The 21,364-nt window shown below is 40.4% G+C and overlaps 1 protein-coding gene across 3 annotated transcripts in view; it reads left to right on the plus strand.

The window, feature by feature from the left end:
- ldah (lipid droplet associated hydrolase) overlaps positions 1-21,364 on the plus strand; it is a 291,149-nt gene that overhangs the window by 10,028 nt on the left and 259,757 nt on the right. Inside the window, exons 1-2 of one of the 3 annotated variants that reach the window (XM_073057004.1) lie at positions 2,892-2,956; positions 7,755-7,920. In XM_073057004.1, coding sequence (XP_072913105.1) covers positions 7,785-7,920 — 136 coding nt within the window. In that variant the 5' untranslated portion in view covers positions 2,892-2,956; positions 7,755-7,784. Of the gene's footprint in view, positions 1-2,891; positions 2,957-6,990; positions 7,003-7,754; positions 7,921-21,364 lie in introns of those variants that run through there. The other 2 variants (XM_073057005.1, XM_073057003.1) reach the window with 2 other exon arrangements.

A 21,364-nucleotide genomic window follows, 5' to 3' on the forward strand; every position in this document is an offset into this window, starting at 1 on the left:
CATCTGTTTTTGGTTTGTTAATTTGGCTCCCTCATATGGTTGGGCTGGATAATTCCTCAAAGAAGTTTGCTGGCGGTAATATTATCAGTACTATTTTCCCCCCCACCCACCTTCCCACACACTCCTCAAGGATGATAAAGCCACTTCCTTAACCTCTTAAAAAAAAATTGCCGCACAATCAGATTGTTGACACATGCGCAGAATTTCCTGTAGGAACATCTTTGGAAAGTTACACCTGCAGTTATGTTAATTTCTTCATTTTTGCTGGTGTCCATTTGTTCACAGATGTTTCACTTACATTTTTACATATGCTGAAATTTAAACATAAGGATAAACAAAACATTACACTTGTATTCAGGGCATGCTTTTGAGTGGTGGGAAGACCAAAGGGTGTTGAATTATTTGTCTGTCACTTCAGTTAAAGGTCCCTGGTCTGGAATTGTACCCCTATATAATTGTATCGGCTTTTAATCTGCCAGGGTTGAAGGTCTTATAGGTCATCACATTTTTCTCCCATAGGCAACTGCCCTATCACCCTTATGCCAAGGTCTTTATTACCAAGGTATCAGAGTTGCAAATTCCTTATCAGTCCACTCTTTCCTGCTTGTTTGGCTGACAATGGCTTTCCAGCTGGTACCATTCCTGTGTGGATGTGCAAGTGGGTAGTTTAAAGAAGTGTGATACATGTCAATAATCCATTCACCATTGAACCAATTGAGATGGGTGGAACATTTACGTTACTGCAGAGTGAGACATTAAGCCAATTGAATTTACGCCAACTTTCAATGCTCTCATATCAGTCCTGTTTCCCACTTAACTACCTGCATCTATTCTGTCTCCCATGCCCACCAGCTCCCCTGTGATTCTCCTGCTGTTCACCTGGATTAGGGAGAACTTGCAGAATTTATCAGTCTTACAGGGTATCTTTGGGATTTGGGAGCAGCTGAGCAAAACCCATGTCATTATGGTAAGAATGTACAAATTTCCTGAAGACGGTACCTGAGGTCAAGTTTTAACATGAATTTCTAATCTGGGCATTCTGCCACTTGGAGTGGTCTTCATACGGAGTTCTTTTGTTGCTAGGGCACTTCCTTCTCATTTTCTCTATCTGGCTGTGAACTAGAGTCATTCATAGGTAAACTATGTTTGCACCGGAGGCCAATGGCAAATATTCCAAATAATATTTAGCTCTTTATTTACACTGTGATGAGCAAAATAGTGGAGTCTGGCCTATCTCATGGTTGTAGTCGATTAGTGGAAAGCATTCGATTAGCTTGACAGGTAAAGCTGTCAATAGCAAAGTCCTCTCCTTAAACTGTATTTGCCGGCTTGGTGGTGTGGTTGAAGCTGACAAGTGCATCAAGGAAAGTGCAGTTGTGGTGACAAAGTTACAGCTTACTGAATGAAAAAAATGCCATCAGGCATATAAAGGCTGGAAAAGCAGCAGGCCTGAATAACATCCATTCTAAACAGATAAAAAGTATTCAACAGGGAAGCAGGCTGGTAGTACGATGCAGCTTCTTTGTGTAAACAATACTCCCTTTTTTTTTGTATCCAGGTGGATTAGCTGATCAATTGTGGAGATGATTAAAAGGATGCCAATACTCATCTTTGTGGTGCACTATTCTTTTGTAGATGCCAGTGGCTAGAATTTTCTTACTTTAGTAGAAAAACAACAGTTTTGATCAGCTCATGGACTGCATGATCTGCTGATACTCCATGTCAAAAAAGTCTTTGTTGACTACCTGTGTGGATCATGCTGAGAAACTGACGAAAGTGCCAAAACTAAATGATGGGGGAACTTGGGTCAGTCAGCATCTATGGAGAAGAATAAATAGTTGAAAATTTGGGCTGAGGACTGGAAAGAAGCTAGAATATGAAGGTGCAGGGGAGGGGAAGGAGTACAAGCTGGCAGGTGATGTGTGATACCAGGTATGGGGGAAGGTGGGTGGGGGAGGAGCAATGAAATGAGAAGCTGGGAGGTTCATAAGGGGAAGAGGTAAAAGTTTGAAGCAGTAGAACTTTGGGAGAAAGGGCAGGAGGAGGGGCACCAGAGGGAGGTGATAGACAGATGAAGAGAAAAAAATGGGGAAAAGAGGGGATCCAGAATGGGGAATAGAAAAAGAGTACGTGGAAGGGGTAAAAAAAAATTCAAAGGTACATTTAATGTCAGAGAAATGTATACAATTCCCATCCTGAAATGCTTTTTATTTGCATCCATCCATGAAAACCGAGGAGTGCCCCCAAAGAATGAATGACAGGTAAATGTTAGACCCCCAAAGATCCTCACCAGCTCCCCTCCCTCCCTCACATAAGCAGCAGCAAGCAGCAATCCACCTCCCCTCCCTCCACATCAGCAAAAAATGTGCATCAGCACTCGCCACCGAGCACTCAAGCGTGAGCAAAGCAACGGCAGGGACAGAGATTTGCAGTACTCCAAAGACTACATGTTCACCTGGTATTCGATGTACCACAGCCTCTCCCTAACAAGGGGGAAAGAGGTGTCTCCGTTTCACAGCGATAAGGGAGACATAACAAACAACTCACTGGTTTACGATGTTAAGAGTCCGTTGCATCGCTTTTTCTGAGCTCTGTGCCCAAAGATCTCAGGTCTCTGGGCACACAGCCTTAGATCTTCCATCTCCCACAACACACCTGGACATTGACCTTTGATCTGTCCGTCTCCAGAGCCACGAGATCTCGGACCTCAGAAGGCAAGTTGAGCTCCTGGGCCGAGCCCTTGGCCTGCCGAGTAACGGCCAGCCATGAAACCCCGAGAGCGGGTCCCATTCCTGCAAAGAACCGTATTCAGCGTGTAGCTCCAGGTCAGGGTCTTCAAAAGAACCCTGAAAGAGAAAATTAGAGATTAAAGTTGGAAATAGAGCTGCTTCTGAAGATGTAAGCAAATAAGTCACTGCTCCTCCTTTCGAGACTTATTGGAACTTTTTCCATTCAGGTAAGCAGTATCTGAGCCTTCTGCTGCTGCTTCACAGCACTAAGACAGTTACTTAAAGATTTTTCAGTTGAGGGGTAATAGAAATTTGGAATAGAACCATTCATTTCAACAATGAGGATGTTTAAGCTGCAAGTATCATTCATACTGTTCAGTACAAAGGATAATCATGTGTGTCTTCTGGGCAACCAAGCTGACAGGCAGCCACATTTTTATTCTAAATTAAGGTTAACATAAGATTAACTGCTTTCCCAATTGCAACTGTCTTTGCTACATTGAACACCATCATGCATTTTATTAGCTATGGGCAAGCATTACCAAAATAACCTTCAAAGGACATTGATGTATATTTCTATTTTTGATCTATATTGGTATCTGAACAGATTGAGAGGGATCAGAAGATGCAGATGATAAGGTATTTCATTGCAAACACTTGTATTAGGCTGATTTAGATTCGATGTGGAAATTATTTCTGTATTTTACTCCTTAAAGGGGGAAGTAGTCTTCATCAAATACTGTATTATTCTATCGCTGCAATTCATCAACCAACTGCCAACAGCAAAAGATATACAATAGGTGATTATCATAGTAAATATCCTTAAATAAATTACCCAAAATTAAGAGCTTATGATTTTGTTTGTCAGATATGTTTCAATGAATGGTACTTGGCACTAGCATGTTTAAAAATGCTCAAAAGCAAAGAAAAATGTAAACAAAAAGCATTGATCTTCAAATGGAAAGAAATTTTAAAAGGAATTCCATGTCAGGAACAGAACTTACTTTATTTCCAAATAGAAATAATTGTTTGGAAAATGAGTTTAGATTGTATTAGCATAAAAAGAAGTTGATGTTATTGTCATATGCATTAGCCCAATGAAAAGCTTGCTTGCTGCATCATCACAGGCATGTAGTTCCAGACAACACACAGAAAATAAATTACACCAGATAGTGAAGTTGGGGGGGGGGGGGGGGGAGCTGTACCCATTGTGAGCAGATTGGAAGAGTCACTTTAACACTACATGGATATGAAAGCATGTTTTCATTATGCCCCCACCTTGCTTGCTTGGCTTACTGTTGCTTGGATGGTCCTTCTGATGACTTTCTTAAGACTTAACACAGGGGAGCTCATTTGGTGCTCAACATCTGAGAGAAAAGTTAGACCTGTAGAATGGGCACAATGGTAGTTGTAGATTATTCATTCGACAGCATCATTACCCCATTAACAGCAATTGTACATCTTCATAGTATCTTTAACCTAGAAGATATCTGAGTGCTTCATGTATGGGTAATCAGCTGAATGTTGACATGGAGTGAAAGGAGAAAACATCAAGAGGGAATGGTAAAAGTTTGGATTAAGGAACCATTCTGATGCGAGTCATAAGGTTTAAGAGTGAGTGACTGAAAGTGTTGTCAGTAAGGGTGGATAAATGTTTATAAGTTATTATTGGAGAAATGATGAGTTTTAAACTGGGTGGTTAGAGATGATGAGCAAACCATATAAGGGTTTGAACAGCAGAATTGAATTTTAAATCAGAAGACTTTTGAGATCTGGGGTTAATGTATGTTGGTGAACATGGGAAGCTGGAAGTGCACGGTAGTATGTGCATTTGGACATCCTCAGGTTTCTAGAGATAAAAGATGTCAGGGTTGGTCAAGGAAGTTAGAACCATCAAATCTGAAGTTATGAGTAGATTGGAATGAGTTATTTTTGACATTGAATTGAGATATGTACTAAGTGGTCAATGCTACGGAGCTGTATCATAAAGTGTGTACAATGGAGAGATGTGAGGACAAAGTTAATGTTCAAAGTAAACTTATTTTCTTGCTGGCATACTCAATAAGTTAAATAATTGTAATGGAATCAATGAAAGAGCACACCCAACAGGGTGGACACGCAATGTACAAAAGACAACAAACTGTGCAAATACAAAAGAAAAAAAAGAGATACTAATAATAAATAAGTAGTAAGTATTGAGAATATGAGATGAAGAGTGCTTGAAAGTGAGTTCATGGATTGTAGACGGTTCAGTGAGGAGCAAGTGAAGTTGTCCTCCAGTTCAAGAGCCTGATGGTTGAGGAGTAATAACTGTTCCTGAACTTGGTGAAGTGAATCCTGATGGTACTTTTTCCTGATGGCAGCAGTGAGAAAAGAGCATGGCTTGGCTGGTAGGGATCGCTGATGATGGATGCTACTTTCCTGTGACTATGCTCTGTGTAGATGTGCCCAATGGTCGGGAGGGCTTTGTTGGTGATAGACTGGGATGTATCCACTAATTTTTGTACGATTTTCTGTGGAAGGGCATTGGTGTTTCCGTAACAGGCTCTGATGCAGCCAGGCAGTATCCTCTCTACCACACATCTATAGAAGTTTGTCAGAGTTTTAGCTGTCTGCTGAATCTTTGCAAACTTCTAAGGAAGTAGAAGTGCTGTTGTGCTTTCTTCTTAATTCTAGGAGAAGTCCACTGAAATGTTAATACCGAGGAATTTAAAATTTTTGACCCTCTCTACCTCTGATTCCCCAATGAGGACTGGCTCTTGGACCTGTGGTTTCCTCCTCCTGAAGTCAATAATCAGCTCCTTGGTCTTGCTGACATTGAGTAAGAGATTGGTTGCTTTGTGGCACCACTTAGCCAGATTTTCAATCTCCCTCTTGTATACTGATTCACCACTACCTTTTGACTTGGCAAGGACAGTGGTGTTGTCAGCAAACTTAAATGTGACATTGGACTTGTGCTTTGCCCCCAGTGCAAAGTGGAGCAGGGGACTAAGTACACAGCCTTGTGTACACCTGTGCTGAAGGAGATTGTGGAGGAGATGTTGTTGTCAGTCCAAACTGACTGGGGTCTGAAAGTGAAGAAATGAAGGATCCACTTGCAGAAGAAGGTATTGAGGGCCATGTCCTGAAGCAAATTGATTAGTTTTGAGGGGATGATAAGATTGAATATTGAGCTGTAGTGAATAAAGAGCATCCTGATGTATGCATCTTTGTTGTTCAAATTTTCTAGAGTTGAATGAAGACAACATTAGATGATAAGATGTAAGAGCAAACTTAGGCCATTTAGCCCACTGAGTGTGTTCCACCATTTCTTCATAGCTGATCCATTTTTCTTCTTGATGAAATAGCATCTGCTATGGACCTGTTGTGCTGGTAGGCAAATTTGAGCAAATCCAAGTTGCCTCTCAGGCAGGAGTTGATATGTTTCATCACCAACCTCTCAAAACACTTCATCACTGTGGATGTATGTGCTACTGGACGATAGTTTTTGAGAGACATTACCACGTTCTTCACGAGTATAATTGAAGCAGGTGTGTAGCTCAGACTGTCAAAGCAAGAGGTTAATGATCTCAGTGAACACTCCAGACAGTTGATCTGCACAGGTCTTTAGTACTCGGCCACATACCCCATTTAGGCTGTATACTTGCCATGGGTTCACCCTTCTGAAGAATGTTCTCACTTTTGGCATCAGAGACTGAAACCACAGGGTCATCTGGGGCTGTGGGAGTTTGTGATGGTTACTCCATGTGTTGACAGTCAAAACCAGCACATTCTCATCTGGAAGTGAAGCCCTGTTGTCATCTATGTCACTCAATTTCACTTTGTAAGAGGTGATAGCATTCAAGAGAGTCAAATTATATTAATGTAAAATGGCAGTCCGATTCAGCCTGAGGCATTTACTGGAATTAGAGATGAAATTAATGGTAAAGAAACAGTTGTTTGAGAATGAAACGAGCTAAGTATTATTGCTTTGGTCTGCTCAGCATTGATGCTTATTGAGGGAGTGCTTGGTTCAAACTGTACCATCTTATTGTCTTTTTTGTTCATAGAGTGCAATGGGAAAAATGCAATCATTTATCATAATTTATCACAGATGGCAAAAAGACTGCCAGCAATTTTCAGATTAGGGTTCAATGGTAGCATTTCTTCTCCATTTTTCTTTGATTTCCAGTTAGATGCTCTGAAATTCCAAAGGAAAATCTAGCCTGGTATGTCTTTCAACTATGCACGTAAGAAGAGCCAGCCTTCAGCTCTGCTTCTGGTGCAAATAAAGGTAGTGGGCATTAATATTACTAGTAATACATTGTTTCAATTTACTGTCACTAACTCGAGCATTCCAATATATTACAGATGCGTGCTTTTCTGATCGTTTTCGGGCTTCAAAGTTTTTTTTCCATACCATGGTCGTGGAAAGACTGACAGTAATCAAAAAAATATTTGTGTAACCATGAAGGAAATCTGAACTGCTTTGTTACTACGTGACCTAAAGGAGAGGGGCAATATTTTTCAGATTGTTTGATGATTGTGTATTTCTTAAAAATTATAAATGCATGGTAACGAGTTGATCAACAAACTTGACCTCTGAATTATTTCATTAACATCGTATGCTTTGGCATTCAGAATTATTGTAGGATCCCTTGAGGAAAGAGCTCTAATATTTACCTTTCTTTGTTGTTCTTGTTGCTTTATTGCCAGTGAAATAAAATCAATGTTGCTGTAGTTATTATCATTTTTTAAATTCTTTAGTTGGCTTACACTTCCCCTATTGTGGTAGCAAACTTCACACAGCTGTGCAATTTGGGCAGCTTTAAGCTTCAAATCTAAGTTTGCTTTCCAATTTAGAGTTGCATTATGGTTCTATTGGATGATTGGAAGAATGTCTGCTTTCTTTGAACTTCATGCACTCGTGATATGTGCTACCTGTAGATTGCAGATTATCAGATGTGACTTGAAAATCTTAACAAAAGTTAACTATTTACCCCAGCTTTTCCAAGCATAGATACTGATTGCATACTTTTGTGACAGGTGTAAATTTAGCTCTGCTCTGCTTCCGCCATGGAGGAAGAACCTCAGGAAGAATTCTTCTATTGCAGTGGGGCTGCTACTCAGCTACTAAAACTGGGATCCATTGATTGTTGGCCAAAGGATGACTCGAATACGTCCTCCAGGGTGTTGTTCCTGATTATTCCAGGTAAGGAATCTAATGTATTGGGATTTCAAAAACAAGAAAAAAATCAAGGCTGTTTTCAAATGCTGAATATGCCCGAACAAAATAGAAGCAATAGATCCAGATGTTTTGTAAAGGTGCTCTTCAGATTAGACGCAAGTTTAATTATTTCCAGATAATACAGCTCTATCTTAATGGCATGAAAGATGTAGAATGGACAATATAAGTAAGGAAATTTCTGTTCCATATAAATGTGTGCTTAGTTCTGGTGACACAGATAATTCAGAAGTGAAGTAGTTCAGAAATGAGAATACCTGACAACAGAATTTAGTTTCTTTGTGGTTTGGTAATTAAAATGGATATGTTGCATTCATTACCCATTTTCCTGGAGAGTAGTTACCAAGTTTGTATTTAACTTGATTCTTAGTATCTTGCATTTCACTCATGTTAGCTAATCTATCTATATGAATTGAAATTGTTTTGCATAACTACAGTCCTAATCCAGTGAAAATTGTCAATGTGGAAAGTTAGTGATGGCCACTATGTTGCTCTCTTTGGCTGCTGGTTTCATAAATTTACAGACATATGTGAAATGCAAAAAAAAATCAAAGATAACATTGTGTTTATTAAAAAAAATCTAGGGTTCTTTATTCCGGAGGGAAAAAGGCTGAGAGATGAACTCCAGTAAGTCTTCAAATTTGGTCGATTTGAACCGGATACTTCCACATGACTAGGTTCAAAACTTGTAGTCATAAGTATGTTATTGTCACCATTAAATCCAGAAGAGAATTCTGGAGCAAGTCCCTGCCCTTTATGTGTTGAAAGTGTGGAATTTGCTTTTACAGGGGGTAAATGAGGCAAAGGTTATAGATTACTTTAAGCTTGGTATGAATGTGAAAGAAAAACTATATTTTGGCAATATAAGACAAAGGTTAGAGGGGCTCATTTGAAACATAAACACAGGCAGAGCCTTGTTATACCAGATGTGTCATAAATTCCAAATAATGCATTACCTGATACGGCTGTTGTGGATTTCAATTTGATTAGCTGGAAACCTGCAATTTCTGAACACCTAGTGGTGGCATCCATCGGTCTCGAGAGACCATGGATCTGCGCCTGGAGTTTCCAGGGCTCAGGCCTGGGCAGGGTTGTATGGGAGACCGGCAGTTGCCCAAGCTGCAAGCCTTACCCTCTCCACGCCACCGATGTTGTCCAAGGAAAGGGCACTAGGACCCATGCAGCTTGGCACCGGTGACATCGCAGAGCAATGTGTTGTTAAGTGCCTTGCTCAAGGACACAAACACGCTGCCTCAGCTGAGGCTCGAACCAGTGACCTACAGGTTACTAGTCTGATGCCTTGCCCACTAGGCCACGCGCCAACACCACATCCTTTCATAAATCTAGAAAATTAACAATTATAATTCTATAGATCTAGAAAATTAACAATTATAATTCACACTTATTCTAGTAAGCTCAACTTGCTGAAACCATGTACATGTAAATATTTAGATGTAGATATCCAACATTGAAGTGTATCTGAGAGCTGCAAGGGTATTTGAAAATAAACAAATGAGACGATAGATGTCACAAACAGGAAAAGATCTGCAGATGCAGGAAATCCAAAACATTACACACAAATGCTGGAGGAGCTCAGCAGTCAGGTAGCATCTATGGAAAAGAGTAAACAGTGGACATTTTGGGCCGAGACCCTTCATCAGGCCTGAAATGTCAACTGTTTACTCTTTTCCATAGATGCTGCCTGGCCTTCTGAGTTCCTCTAACATTTTGTGTGTGAGACTATAGATGTGTTGGTAAAGGGCCACCTTATTACAGTTGCAATTGAGTAGATAGTACTAATGAGTCATCTGACATTCACTAGTTATCATTTGGTTCGAATGAAGTACTGTACTTCTCAAGCCTTAATACTTGTGCAATTGGATCCTCAATTTTCTTACTTGCAGACCCAGTTCAGATTGGCAATAACATCTCCACAATCTCCATCAGCAGAGGTGAACCACCAGGCTGTGTGCTTAGCCCCTTGCTCTTCTCATTTTATATTATGAGTGTGAGGCGAAGTACAGCTCCATTGCTATATCAAAAATTTGCTGAAAATATCACTGTTGTTGGCGAAATCAAGGGTGGTGATAAATCACCATATAGGAGGGAGATAAAAAGTCTGGCTGAGAGGTACCACAACGCCACCCTTTCTCTGAGTGTCAGTAAGACCAAGGAGCTGTTTAATGGCTTCAGAAGAAGGAAACCAGAGGTCTATGAACCACTCCTCATCAGAAGATCAGAGGTGGAGAGGGTCAGCAACTTCAAATTCCTTCATGTTATCATTTCACGGGATCTATCCTGGGCCCAGCATGTAAGTCCATTGCAGAGAAAGCACAGTAGCCTCTCTACTTCCTTAAGAGTTCGTGAAGATTTGACAAACCTCTATAGATGTGTGCTGGAGAATATATTGACTGGTTGTATCATGGCCTGGTATGGAAACGCCAATGCCTTTGAATGGAAAAATCCTCCAAAACGCAGTGGATATGGTACAGTCCTTCATGGGTAAAGCCCTCCTCTCCATAGAGCACATCTACACAGAGTGCTGTGTAGGAAAGCAGCATCGAACATCAAGGACCCCCACCATCCAGTCCATGCTCTCTTCTCACTGCTGCTATCAGGAAGAAGGTACAAGAACCTCAGGACCCACACCACCAGGTTCAGGAACTGTTATTACCCGTCAACCATCGGGCTCTTGAACCAGAGGAGATAACTCCACTCACGCCATCACTGAACTGCTCTCGCAACCTATGGACTCACTTTCAAGGCTGTTCACCTCATGTTCCCGACATTAATTCTTTTTTTGGATTTTCCCAGTTTGTTGTCTTTTGCATATTAGTTTGTCTTTAATGTGGTTTCATTGATTCCATTGTGTTCCTTGGATATACTGTGCATGCCTGCAAAAAATGAACCTAAGGGTTGTATACAGTGACATGTATGTACTTTGATAATAAATTTACTTTGAACTTTAATTACACATTCATCTTTATATATTCATATAGATTCTCATAAGTCTGGAATGGTGATGTCTATTCTGGAACTGATGCTGCCCTGTAGTTTGGGATTGGATCAAGCCATGCTTTGACTTTTTGAGAATGGAATGAGCATACTGTGACTAGATTGTGGATGCTGGGCATGATATTTACTGAACATGCAGCTGAATTCCTAGGCTCAGTTCCAGAAATTCCATCCAAATGTAACAGTCCAGTCAGCTGAAAGGGAACTATGTGTCTTCAAAAGCTTAATCTTGGAGAAGTTCTTGACCCAAATGGTTTAAAGAGCTTGAGTCATTAAGTCGCCTCTGAGACATAAGCTGCTTCCATAACGAATAATGTGTGTCCACAAGAGAAGATCAATCAGACCAAAAACTCCAGAGTGCTGTCAATTGTTTTTGGATTTTTGTAATAGACTAAAAAGAAAATTAAATGTTTTTAATATGAGTTGGAAACTGAATCCAGAAAAATGATGGAATAGCAGAAAGCTTGCCTGTTTTGAAGGTCAAGCATTGGTTTTAACCTAATATTCTAGCACACCCACATTACACTTTAAAGTGTTAATATTTCAAATGATTGATTCTTAACTATAAGCATTACAATGGACCTTTGTAAAACTCCATTTAAACTCCCAGTTGTTCAATGATTACACGATTAATTTTTTGGGAAAATAATGGAAACAGTTGCAATTGTGGTAATTAAGTTATTTTTATTCCATAATAACTTCCAGAATGTAAGCAGTTCTTTGTTGATAGCATATACTGTAGAAGAAGTATGAAGCAGTTTTATTTTCAATATTTTGAGTTTGGGATCCAAGGTGCAGTTTAGTCTAAAATGAACAATGATTATTACAACTAATTAGAAAATGCATTCAGCTTATTCTTATGACAATCTATTTGCCAATTGTGCAACTTCATAATTTTGTATCAAATACAAGAATTTCATAAAACTTGTGGAAAGTTGAAATGATTTTGATAGTCAAATGTATGTTTTACATTTTAAGTGTAGAGGTACAAAAGATGAGAAATCACTGTTCATCTGTCATAATTCAGTTCACGAATGTAATTTACAACATTCATGATCTGATTTTAACTAGAGCTGTAAGAAATTTAACTTTGGCTGTGATTTTTTTAATGTTTTCCAGTAACACATTTTTCAATCTTACTTTTGTTTGGGCTAGCTATGATGTATTACTTCACTGGGAGTCATTTTGAATCATAATGATGGCCAAAACTATGCAGCTTTGTAGTTCCACTTGGATGAAGATATGAACTAAAATACTGGCATTTCTACAACTTTAATTTTAACTAAACTTTGTCCTGTGGGATACAAAATTCCTTTAAAACATGATAATGCTGGAATTGTCCTTGTATTTAAAAACATAATTGCATAACTTCCATTTGTGAAGACATATAAAAGTGCTTGACGGGGACTTGCTTCAATATACTGAATTTTAACCTTCAGACTGGGATTGAAATATAAATGTATATGCTGGTAAAATCTATAGGACCTGCCAGATTACAGTTCAACTCATGGTCAAAAGGTTCTGTGACAATGAGAGATGTTTTAAGAATGATGCCAATCGAGTACATTGGCTCTATATGTTTCATTAACTCAACTAATTTGCTACTTGATTGAATATGCAGGGAATAGAGGAGCATAGATCATATACAAGCTGAAGGAATTACCGTAGTATAATTTGGCATTATGTTTGGCGCAGACATCATGGGCCAAAGACTCCTACTCTGTACTATTCAATGTTTTTTGTTTTGTCTGGCCTAGACGTATCCCCATTTCCAAATAAAAATCATTGTTTTGCTTGATCACTAATTTGGAAAGATTCTTGTCAAATAATGTACTGCCCTTATGGTGGTGCAGAAATGTTCTGGCTTAATGGTTTACTTCCATCTACACAACCATGTAACAATGGAATATCAACAAGGATCTAGCACTCTTCCAGCATATATCCAGACTGGTCTGCCAGTCGAGTCCAGGTGTCAATTTTAATTGATCAGGTTTCTGCTGTCCCACCCTGTTTAAAATTGTTGACAATTTTGAACAGGGTGGGACAGCAGAAACCTGATTGGTTAATCCTCAACCAATCAGGAGGGATGGACAACTGGAGTTGAGTGTATCTACCCCCAGACTAGACATGCCTAGGCATCATCCCTGATGAAGATGGCAGAGTTTGTCATTAAAACTTCAGTTAAAATCGACACCTGGACCCTGCGGGAAGCCCAAGAAGAGTTTATATGCAATATCAATTAAGTTTCCTTTGGGATTATTGAGGAATATTAAGGTGGCTAGTAAATTGCACCTTTATGGCCACGATCTCAATGAAAACATTCAAAGCTTTGGATAAAGGATTGAATATATCATAGTTTATGTATTTATAGGTAGTGTGTTAACTTATTCTATTGACAGCTCTTTAAGCTGTTTTCTGCAGGCAGGTTTGCTTAGTTAATCTTGGTGTCAATTAGAATAGTTTTTATTGGTAAAGCTTCTAGGTTGGCAGGATTTTGAATTTCATAATGTTCATGAATCCAAAAAGGGTAAAAATAACTGAATTTCAGAATCAGGATCAGAATTATTATCACTGACATATGATGTAAAATCTGTTGCTCTGCAGCAGCATCACACTGCACAGATATAAAATTCTACAAGTTACTAAAATGAATAGTGGATAAAAAGAAAGGGATAATGAGGTAGTGTTTGTGGGTTCCTTGATTGTTCAGAAATCTCCTGGCAGAGAGGAAGAAGCTGTTTCTAAATTGTTGAGTGTGATCTTCAAGCATCCTCAACTTCCTCTCTGATGGTGTTAATGAGGACTCGTGTCTTGGATGGTGAGGGTCCTTGATGATGGATACCACCTCCTTGAAACACCACCTCTGGAAGATGTTTTCGCTGGTGGGGAGCATGATGGAGCTGGCTGAGTCTATAACCTCCCTACAGGCTCCTTTGATCTTGTGCATTGGAGGCTTCATACCAAGCTGTGATGCAACCAGTCAGAATTCTCCCCACTGTACATCTGTAGAAATTTGTAAGATCTTTGGTGACATAGTAAATCTCCTCAAACACCTGATGAAGTTAGCCTCACCTTAGTGATTGTATCAATATGTTGAGCCCAGAATATATCCTCTGAGATATTGACACTCAGGAACTTGAAGTTGCACAACCTTTCCAACTTTCCATCACTGATCTCTGAAAGAAGATTGGTGTTCAGTTCTGTTCAAATGTATTAGGCACATTATTTATACATATAAGTTAATGAGATGTGTGAGTGATTCTAATATGTGTCTATACCGTGGACTGAAAATGGGAAGGGGACTAGGAAAAGGGAAACTTGGTTGGGAAAGGGAAGGAAGAAGAGAGGGAGTGGGAAGCACCACAGCGACCAATTGGTTGAAATCAAATGACCTGCCTGGTGTCTCAGGACTGGGTGGGTCTGCATCCACACCCCCCCCCCACCCTGGCACTCCACTGCCACCTGTCCCAAACCCCTCCCATGGCGCTGCACCCTCGCCATTCCCAATATCCTTGCCTCTCACCAGATTTACAAACTCACTCTCTGCTCACGTTGACAAATACATTACTGTGCAAAAGTCTTAGTCACTCTAGCTATATGTATGTGCCCAAAAATATTTTCACTACTGTATGTTCCCTCAACTTACCCGTTCTGAAAGCAACTATCAGTTTTTTGGTCTTGCTGGTTGTTGTTGTGACACCGTGCAGCAGCTGATATTTCTCACTTCAGCACGCCTCCTTGTCACCACGTGAGACTCGGCCGACTATGGTGGAGTCATTGGTGAATTTGTAAGTGACATTTGAGCTGTGCCTGGTCACGCAGTTAGGAAGGTAGGGAGCAGAGAGCAATGGGATAAGCACGAAACCATGACGCACAACTGGATTAGTAATCAGTGTGTTATTACTGATCTGCAATGCCTTGTATGTCCGCTTTGAAAGAGAACACAAGCACAGCCTGCACCTGATGACCCTCTGATTTCTCTCTCAGGCCGATGTTAGTCTGTCTTTAAAGAGAGTGAACCCTCGCAAGGATAGAGTACCTGGTAAGGCTCTGAAAACCTGTGCCAACCAACTAGCGGGAGTATTCAAGGACATTTTCAACCTCTCACTTGCTTCAAAAAGGCAACAATTATACCAATGTCTTAGAAGAATAATGTAGGCTGCCTTAATGACTATTACCCGGTAGCACTCACATCGACAGTGCTGAAATGCTTTGAGAGGTTGGTCATGACTGGACTGAACTCCTGCCACAGCAAGGACCTGGATCCATCGCATTTTGCCTATCGCCACAATAGGTCAACGGCAGATGCAATCTCAGTGGCTCTTCACGTGGCTTTTAGACCAACTGGACAACACAAACACCTACGTCAGGATGCTGTTTTATCGACGACAGCTCAGCATTTAATACCATCATTCCCACAATCCTGACTGAGAAGTTACAGAACCTGGGTCTCTGTACCTCCCTCTGCAATTGGATCCTCGACTTCCTAATCGGAAGGCCACAATCTGGGTGGATTGGTGATAACATATCCTCCTCACTGATGATCAACACTGGCACACTTTAGGAGTGTGTGCTTGGCCCACTGCTCTACTCTCTCTATACACATGACTGTGTGGCTAGGCATAGCTCAAATACCATCTATAAATTTGCTGATGATACAACCATTGTTGGTAGAATCTCGGGGGTGATGAGAGGGCGTACAGGAGTGAGATATGCCAACTAGTGGAGTGGTGTTGCAGCAACAGCTTGACACTCAACGTCAGTAAGATGGAAGAGCTGATTGTGCACTTCAGGAAGTGTAAGACAAAGGAACACATGCCAATCCTCAGAGTGATCAGAACTGGAGAGAGTGAGCAGCTTCAGGTTCCTGGGTGTCAAGATCTCTGAGGATCTAACCTGGTCCCACCATATTGATGTAGTCATAAAGAAGGCAAGCCAGCGGCTGTAGTTATTATAGTATTAGGAATTTGAAGAGATTTGGCATGTCAACAAATACACTCAAAAACTTCTATAGATGTACCGTGAAGAGCATTCTGACAGGCTGCATCACTGTCTGGTATAGGGGTAGGGGATGCTATTGCACAGGACCAAAAGAAGCTGCAGAAGGTTGTAACTCTAGTCAGCTCAATCTTGAGTACTAGCTTACAAAGTACCCAGGACATCTTTAGGGAGCGGTATCTCAGAAAGGCAGCATCCATTGTTAAGGACCTCCAACACCCAGGGCATGCCCTTTTCTCACTGTTACCATCAGGTAGGAGATACAGAAGCCTGAAGGCACACACTCAGCGATTCAGGAACAGCTTCTTCCCCTCTGCCATCTGATTCCAAAAAGGACATTGAACCCTTGGACACTACCTCACTTTTTTTTAATGTACAGTATTTTTGTTTTTTTGCATGCTCTTAATCTATTCAATATATGTGTATACTGTAATTGATTTATTTATTCTTTTTTTCTCTTGTATTATGTATTGCATTGAACTGCTGCTGCTAAGTTAAATTTCACGTCACATACTGGTGATAATAAACCTGGTTCTGACTGTGGTCTCCTGATGAGGAAGTCAAGGATTCAGTTGCAGAGGGAAGTACATAGGGCCAGTTTTGGAAGCATGTTGATCAGTACTAAGGAGATAATGGTGTTCAATACCAAACTGTAATTGATAAATAGCAGCCTGATGTATGTATTGCAGCTCTCCATATAGAGCGAGGCTGACTGGAGAGCCAGTGAAATTGTGTCTGCTGCGGACCTGTTGTGGTAGAATATGGAATTAGAAATAGATCTACTATGTGTACCTTGTTGGCCATCAAATTATTTTTTGCAAGCCTGGTTACTTGTTGAGTAATATGGTCCAGCCACCCAATTGCAGCAACACACTGGTGCACTGCACCACTTAGTGAAATGTTTCAGTGTATTATAAGACGTAAATTGATGTACTGAACACCAAAAAGAGTGGCAAAGAAGGAAGGAGTACTTTATTTGCATAGTGAAGCTGATTCTTATTCTTAGCAAGAGCATTCTGGTGTCTAGAAGTAGATTTAAAGATATCTAATTTGATATATGAATGTTTTCTTCCATAGGCATGGCATTAAGCCATTTGTTAATGTACAAAAGAGAATGAAAAAGCAGGTTTTTGATTTTATAATACAACATTATCTACATTTGGTGGTGCCTTAGGGATCCACAAATGTATGCCAACTTTTCTTTTTGATTTGAGTAACTGGGATTACACTCCTCTATACAAATGGCCACCAATTTTGGTATTCAGGCCTTTTCCTAACAGACATTCATTTGCTGTTTTTAAAGGTCTAAACTGAGATGGGAAGACTTTTTTTGAAGTGCCAAATTTCAATTTTTCACATTTGCTTATTTAGGGGACTTTTATTACTGGTCTCATAGCTTGTTGGCTTTATAATCATATTCTCCAACCATTGCATAAAGATAGATAACCTGCTTAATTTTTTCCTGTTACTTTTCAGTATTTAGTTGATGCAGCTGATTTTGTAATGTAATTTTTAATACGACCATTGTCTGCTTGCGTTTGTGCCCCCTCCCTACTCAGTTCCTTTTATTAGAGTGCCAGTAGGTGAATGAAGTACAGAATGTCTGGGAGTTATTATTTATGATAATTGCCAAATTGAAGATGCATAGATTTTTTTTATTGATCCTGAAGGAAATTACAGTGTCACAGCTGCATTACAGGTGCACAGATTTGCAAATTATACATTATTAGAAGAGAAGAAAGAATAAAAAGTAAGTTATCTTAAACAGTCTAACAGGAGGGGGTCATCACTTCCCCGGCTATAGGTTGACTCGTTATAGAGTTTAATGGCCAAGGGTAAGAATGACCTCATATAGTGCTCTTTGGAGCAGCGCAGTTGTCTTAGTCTCTTACTAAAAGTGCTCCTCTGTTTTGCCAAGATGGCATGCAGAGGGTGAGAAACGTTGTGCAGAATTGCCAGGATTTTCCATAGGAGCCTTTGTTCTACCACAGACTCCAGTGTGTCCAGTTTGACTCTTATAACAGAGCCAACCTTTCTAATCAGTTTATTGAGCCTGTTGGCATCACCCGTGTTGATGCCATTGCCCTAACACACCACTGTGTAGAAGATTGTTCTGGCGACAGCAGACAGGTAAAACATGTGAAGGAGAGCCTTCCATGCACGAAAGGACCCCAGTCTCCTCAGAAAGTACAGGTGACTCTGGCCCTTCTTGTTGGTGCCCAACACAAAACTGTCATCCAGGTGCACCCCCAGCTACTTGTAGGTCCTCACCCCATCCCCATCCTCACCATCAATAGTAGCAAGGAACAGTGCAGGCTTAGTCTTCCTAAAGTCTGTCACCATCTCCTTGGTCTTACTGATATTGAGCTGCAGATGATTCAGCTTGCACCATATGACAAAGGCCTCCACCAGGGCCCTGTATTCATCCTCCTGTCTCCCTTTGTACAGCCAAGTATTGTTGAGTCATCAGAGAATTTCTGCAGATGACATGACTTATTGTTGTATCTAAAGTACGAGGTACACAGGGTAAACAGGAAGGAAGCCAGTGCAGTCTCCAGTTGCCTCAGTGCTGCTTATAGCCATGTCTGACACACAGCTTTGAAGCCACACAAACTATGATCTACTAGTCAGGTTGTCCATTATCCAGGATACAATGGAAGTGCCAATCTGCATTGAACAGAGCTTCTCCCCCAGTGAGGGCTGTATGGTATTGAAGGCATTTGAGAAATCAGAAAAACATTATTCCCCCAGTGCTGTCCTGCTTATGCAAATGGGAGTAACCTCTGTTCAGCAGGTAGATGACAGCATCGTCGACTCCAATGTACTCCTGGTTGGCAAGCTGCAGGGGACCGAGGGCTGATCTGACTAGGGCCAGAGATGAGCCAGGACCAGCCTCTGTAGGGTCTTCATGATGTGTGAGGTCAGGGCCACTGGATGGTAGTCATTCAATACTTTTGGTTGGCCATTTTTGTGTACTGGGACCACACATGTTTTCCACACAATTGGGACCCTTTCCAGGCTGAGACTCTAATGAAAACGAGCTGAAGAACTCAATACAGCTGTTCAGCACACACTCCTTCAGGGCCTTGGACTTCACACTGTATAGTCCCAATGCTTTGCCGTATCTGAATTTCCCCAGGGCTCTTCTCAACTGCCAAGTAGTGAAGGTGAGTGTAATAGTGCCATGTCATGAAAGGCATGTCAGATTGAAAAGGGCCAATGGAGATGGTGCAAGGATGATCTGCAAGAATAATATCATAAAGCTTTTACTTTCAGGAAATGATTAAATTGGTTCTCTTGATTGAGAAAAGAAGGTTAAAGGGTGACTGTTTTAAAAGTTCAAAGTAAAATTTATATCAGAGTACATACATGTCACCATGTACAACCCTGAGATTCTTTTTTCCTGCGGTCATACTTAGCAAATCTATAAGACATTAACTGTCAATGAACAAAAACTGTGCAAATGTAAATATAAATAAATAGAACATGAAATAACAAGATAAAGAGTCCCTAAAGTGAGATCATCGGTTGTGGGAACACCAGAAATGGAATGAGTGTAGTTATCCCTTTTTCAAGAGCCTAATGGTTGAGGGGTAGTAACTGTTCTTGAAGCTGGTGGTCCGAGTCCTAAGACTCTTGTATCTTCTACCTGATAGCAGTAGTGAGAAAAGAACATGGCCTGGGTGGGGAGGATCTTTGATGATGGATGCTGCGTTTCTATGGCAATGTTTCATGTAGAAGTGCTCAATGGTCGGGAGGGCTTTACCTGAGATGTACTGGGCCGAACCACTACCCCTCCTGCTCAAAGACATTGGTGTTCCCTTACCAGGCTGTAATGTAGCCAGTCAGCACACTTTCCACCATACATCTGCGGAAATTTGTGAATGTTTTTGATGACATGCCAAATCTCTGCAGACTCCTGAGGCACTGTTGTGCTCTATTTACAACTACATTTATATGATGTGTCCAGGACAGGTCCTCTGAGATGGTGACAACCAGAAATTTAAAGTTACTGACCCTCACCACCTCTGAGTACTGGCTCATGGACTTCTTGTTTCCCTCTCCTGAAGTCTGCAATCAGTTCCTTGGTCTTGTTGACATTGAGTGAGAGGTTGTTGTTATTACATCAAGTTTTCAATCTCCCTCCTGTATGGTGTACACCACCACCTTTGATATGGCCCACAACAGTAGTATCATCGACAAACTTGTATATGTTGGTGGAGCTATATTTAGCCGTACAACCATAGTGCAAAGCAAATAGAGTAGCGGGCTATGCACACATCCCTGTGGTGCACCTGTGCTGATGGAGGTTGTGAAGAAGATGTTTTTGCCAATCTGAACTGGCTGGGGTCTGCAAGTGAGGAAATCCGGGATCCAATTGCAGAGCGAAGTATTGAGGTATATTTAATATTTTGGTAATATTTGAGTAATATTGTAAATATGTTATTTAGTTAACCTTTATTTGTTTAGATAATTCATTATAGGTTATATGCAAAAGAACGTGAATGGCAATAGTCACCATGTCATAAGTACATGTCTTGCTAAAGCAACAGTGAAACTAAGATATGTATTCCCATTTCTGGATTTTTGTTTTCTATTAGTTTTATGTTTGGGAATTCCAAAACATAACAGTGGCAAAAAGGAAGTTTTAAATGAACCTGAGATGACTACCTACCTGTTGAAGTGCAGCAAGATAATCGAGTTGAAAAAAAATCACAGCAAGCTTTCTTTGCAAGAATTGGGAGACAGTTAAGTTTTTTTTTAAAAAAAAGCAAAGCACCTATTTTTTTCCTTTGCAAGGGGACAAAGACATTGAGTTTCAAAGAAAAAGGAAGAAAACAGACACCTTCACGGGTTCATAAACCATGAGTTCTGGGTGATAATAATCATCAGTAAGAAAAATAGCAGAAATGGTGAGCTACATCAGAAAGGTGGATGCATTTGATTATACAACAGATAACTAGATACGGTCTATGGAGCAAATCGAGCAGTATTTTGAAGCAAGTGAAGTAGCCCATGCAAAGTGTGTGCCAGTTTTGCCGAGTATACTAAGTGGAAGAGGAAACAATTTGCTTAGAAGTTTAACTGCTCCAAACAAACTAGCCAAAATAAACTTTGCTGATACTGTGAAAGTAATGCAGAAACATTTAGAATCGAAAACATTATTGATTGCAGAACAATTTGGGCTTCATAAATGAAATCAAAAGGAAGGGCAGTCCATATCAGCGTATGTGGCTGAAATGAGATTGTCTGTGCATTGTTAGTTCAGTGATGAGCTTAATAATGCACTGAGAGATTGTTTAGTTTGTGGAAACTTACAAGAAAGCATTCAAAAACGGTTCCTAATGGCACAACTCACATTTTAAAAAAGCAGTTGCATTAATGGAAACAGCAGGCA

This window comes from Hemitrygon akajei, chromosome 9 (genome assembly GCF_048418815.1).
Source record: "Hemitrygon akajei chromosome 9, sHemAka1.3, whole genome shotgun sequence".
Taxonomy (NCBI): domain Eukaryota; kingdom Metazoa; phylum Chordata; class Chondrichthyes; order Myliobatiformes; family Dasyatidae; genus Hemitrygon; species Hemitrygon akajei.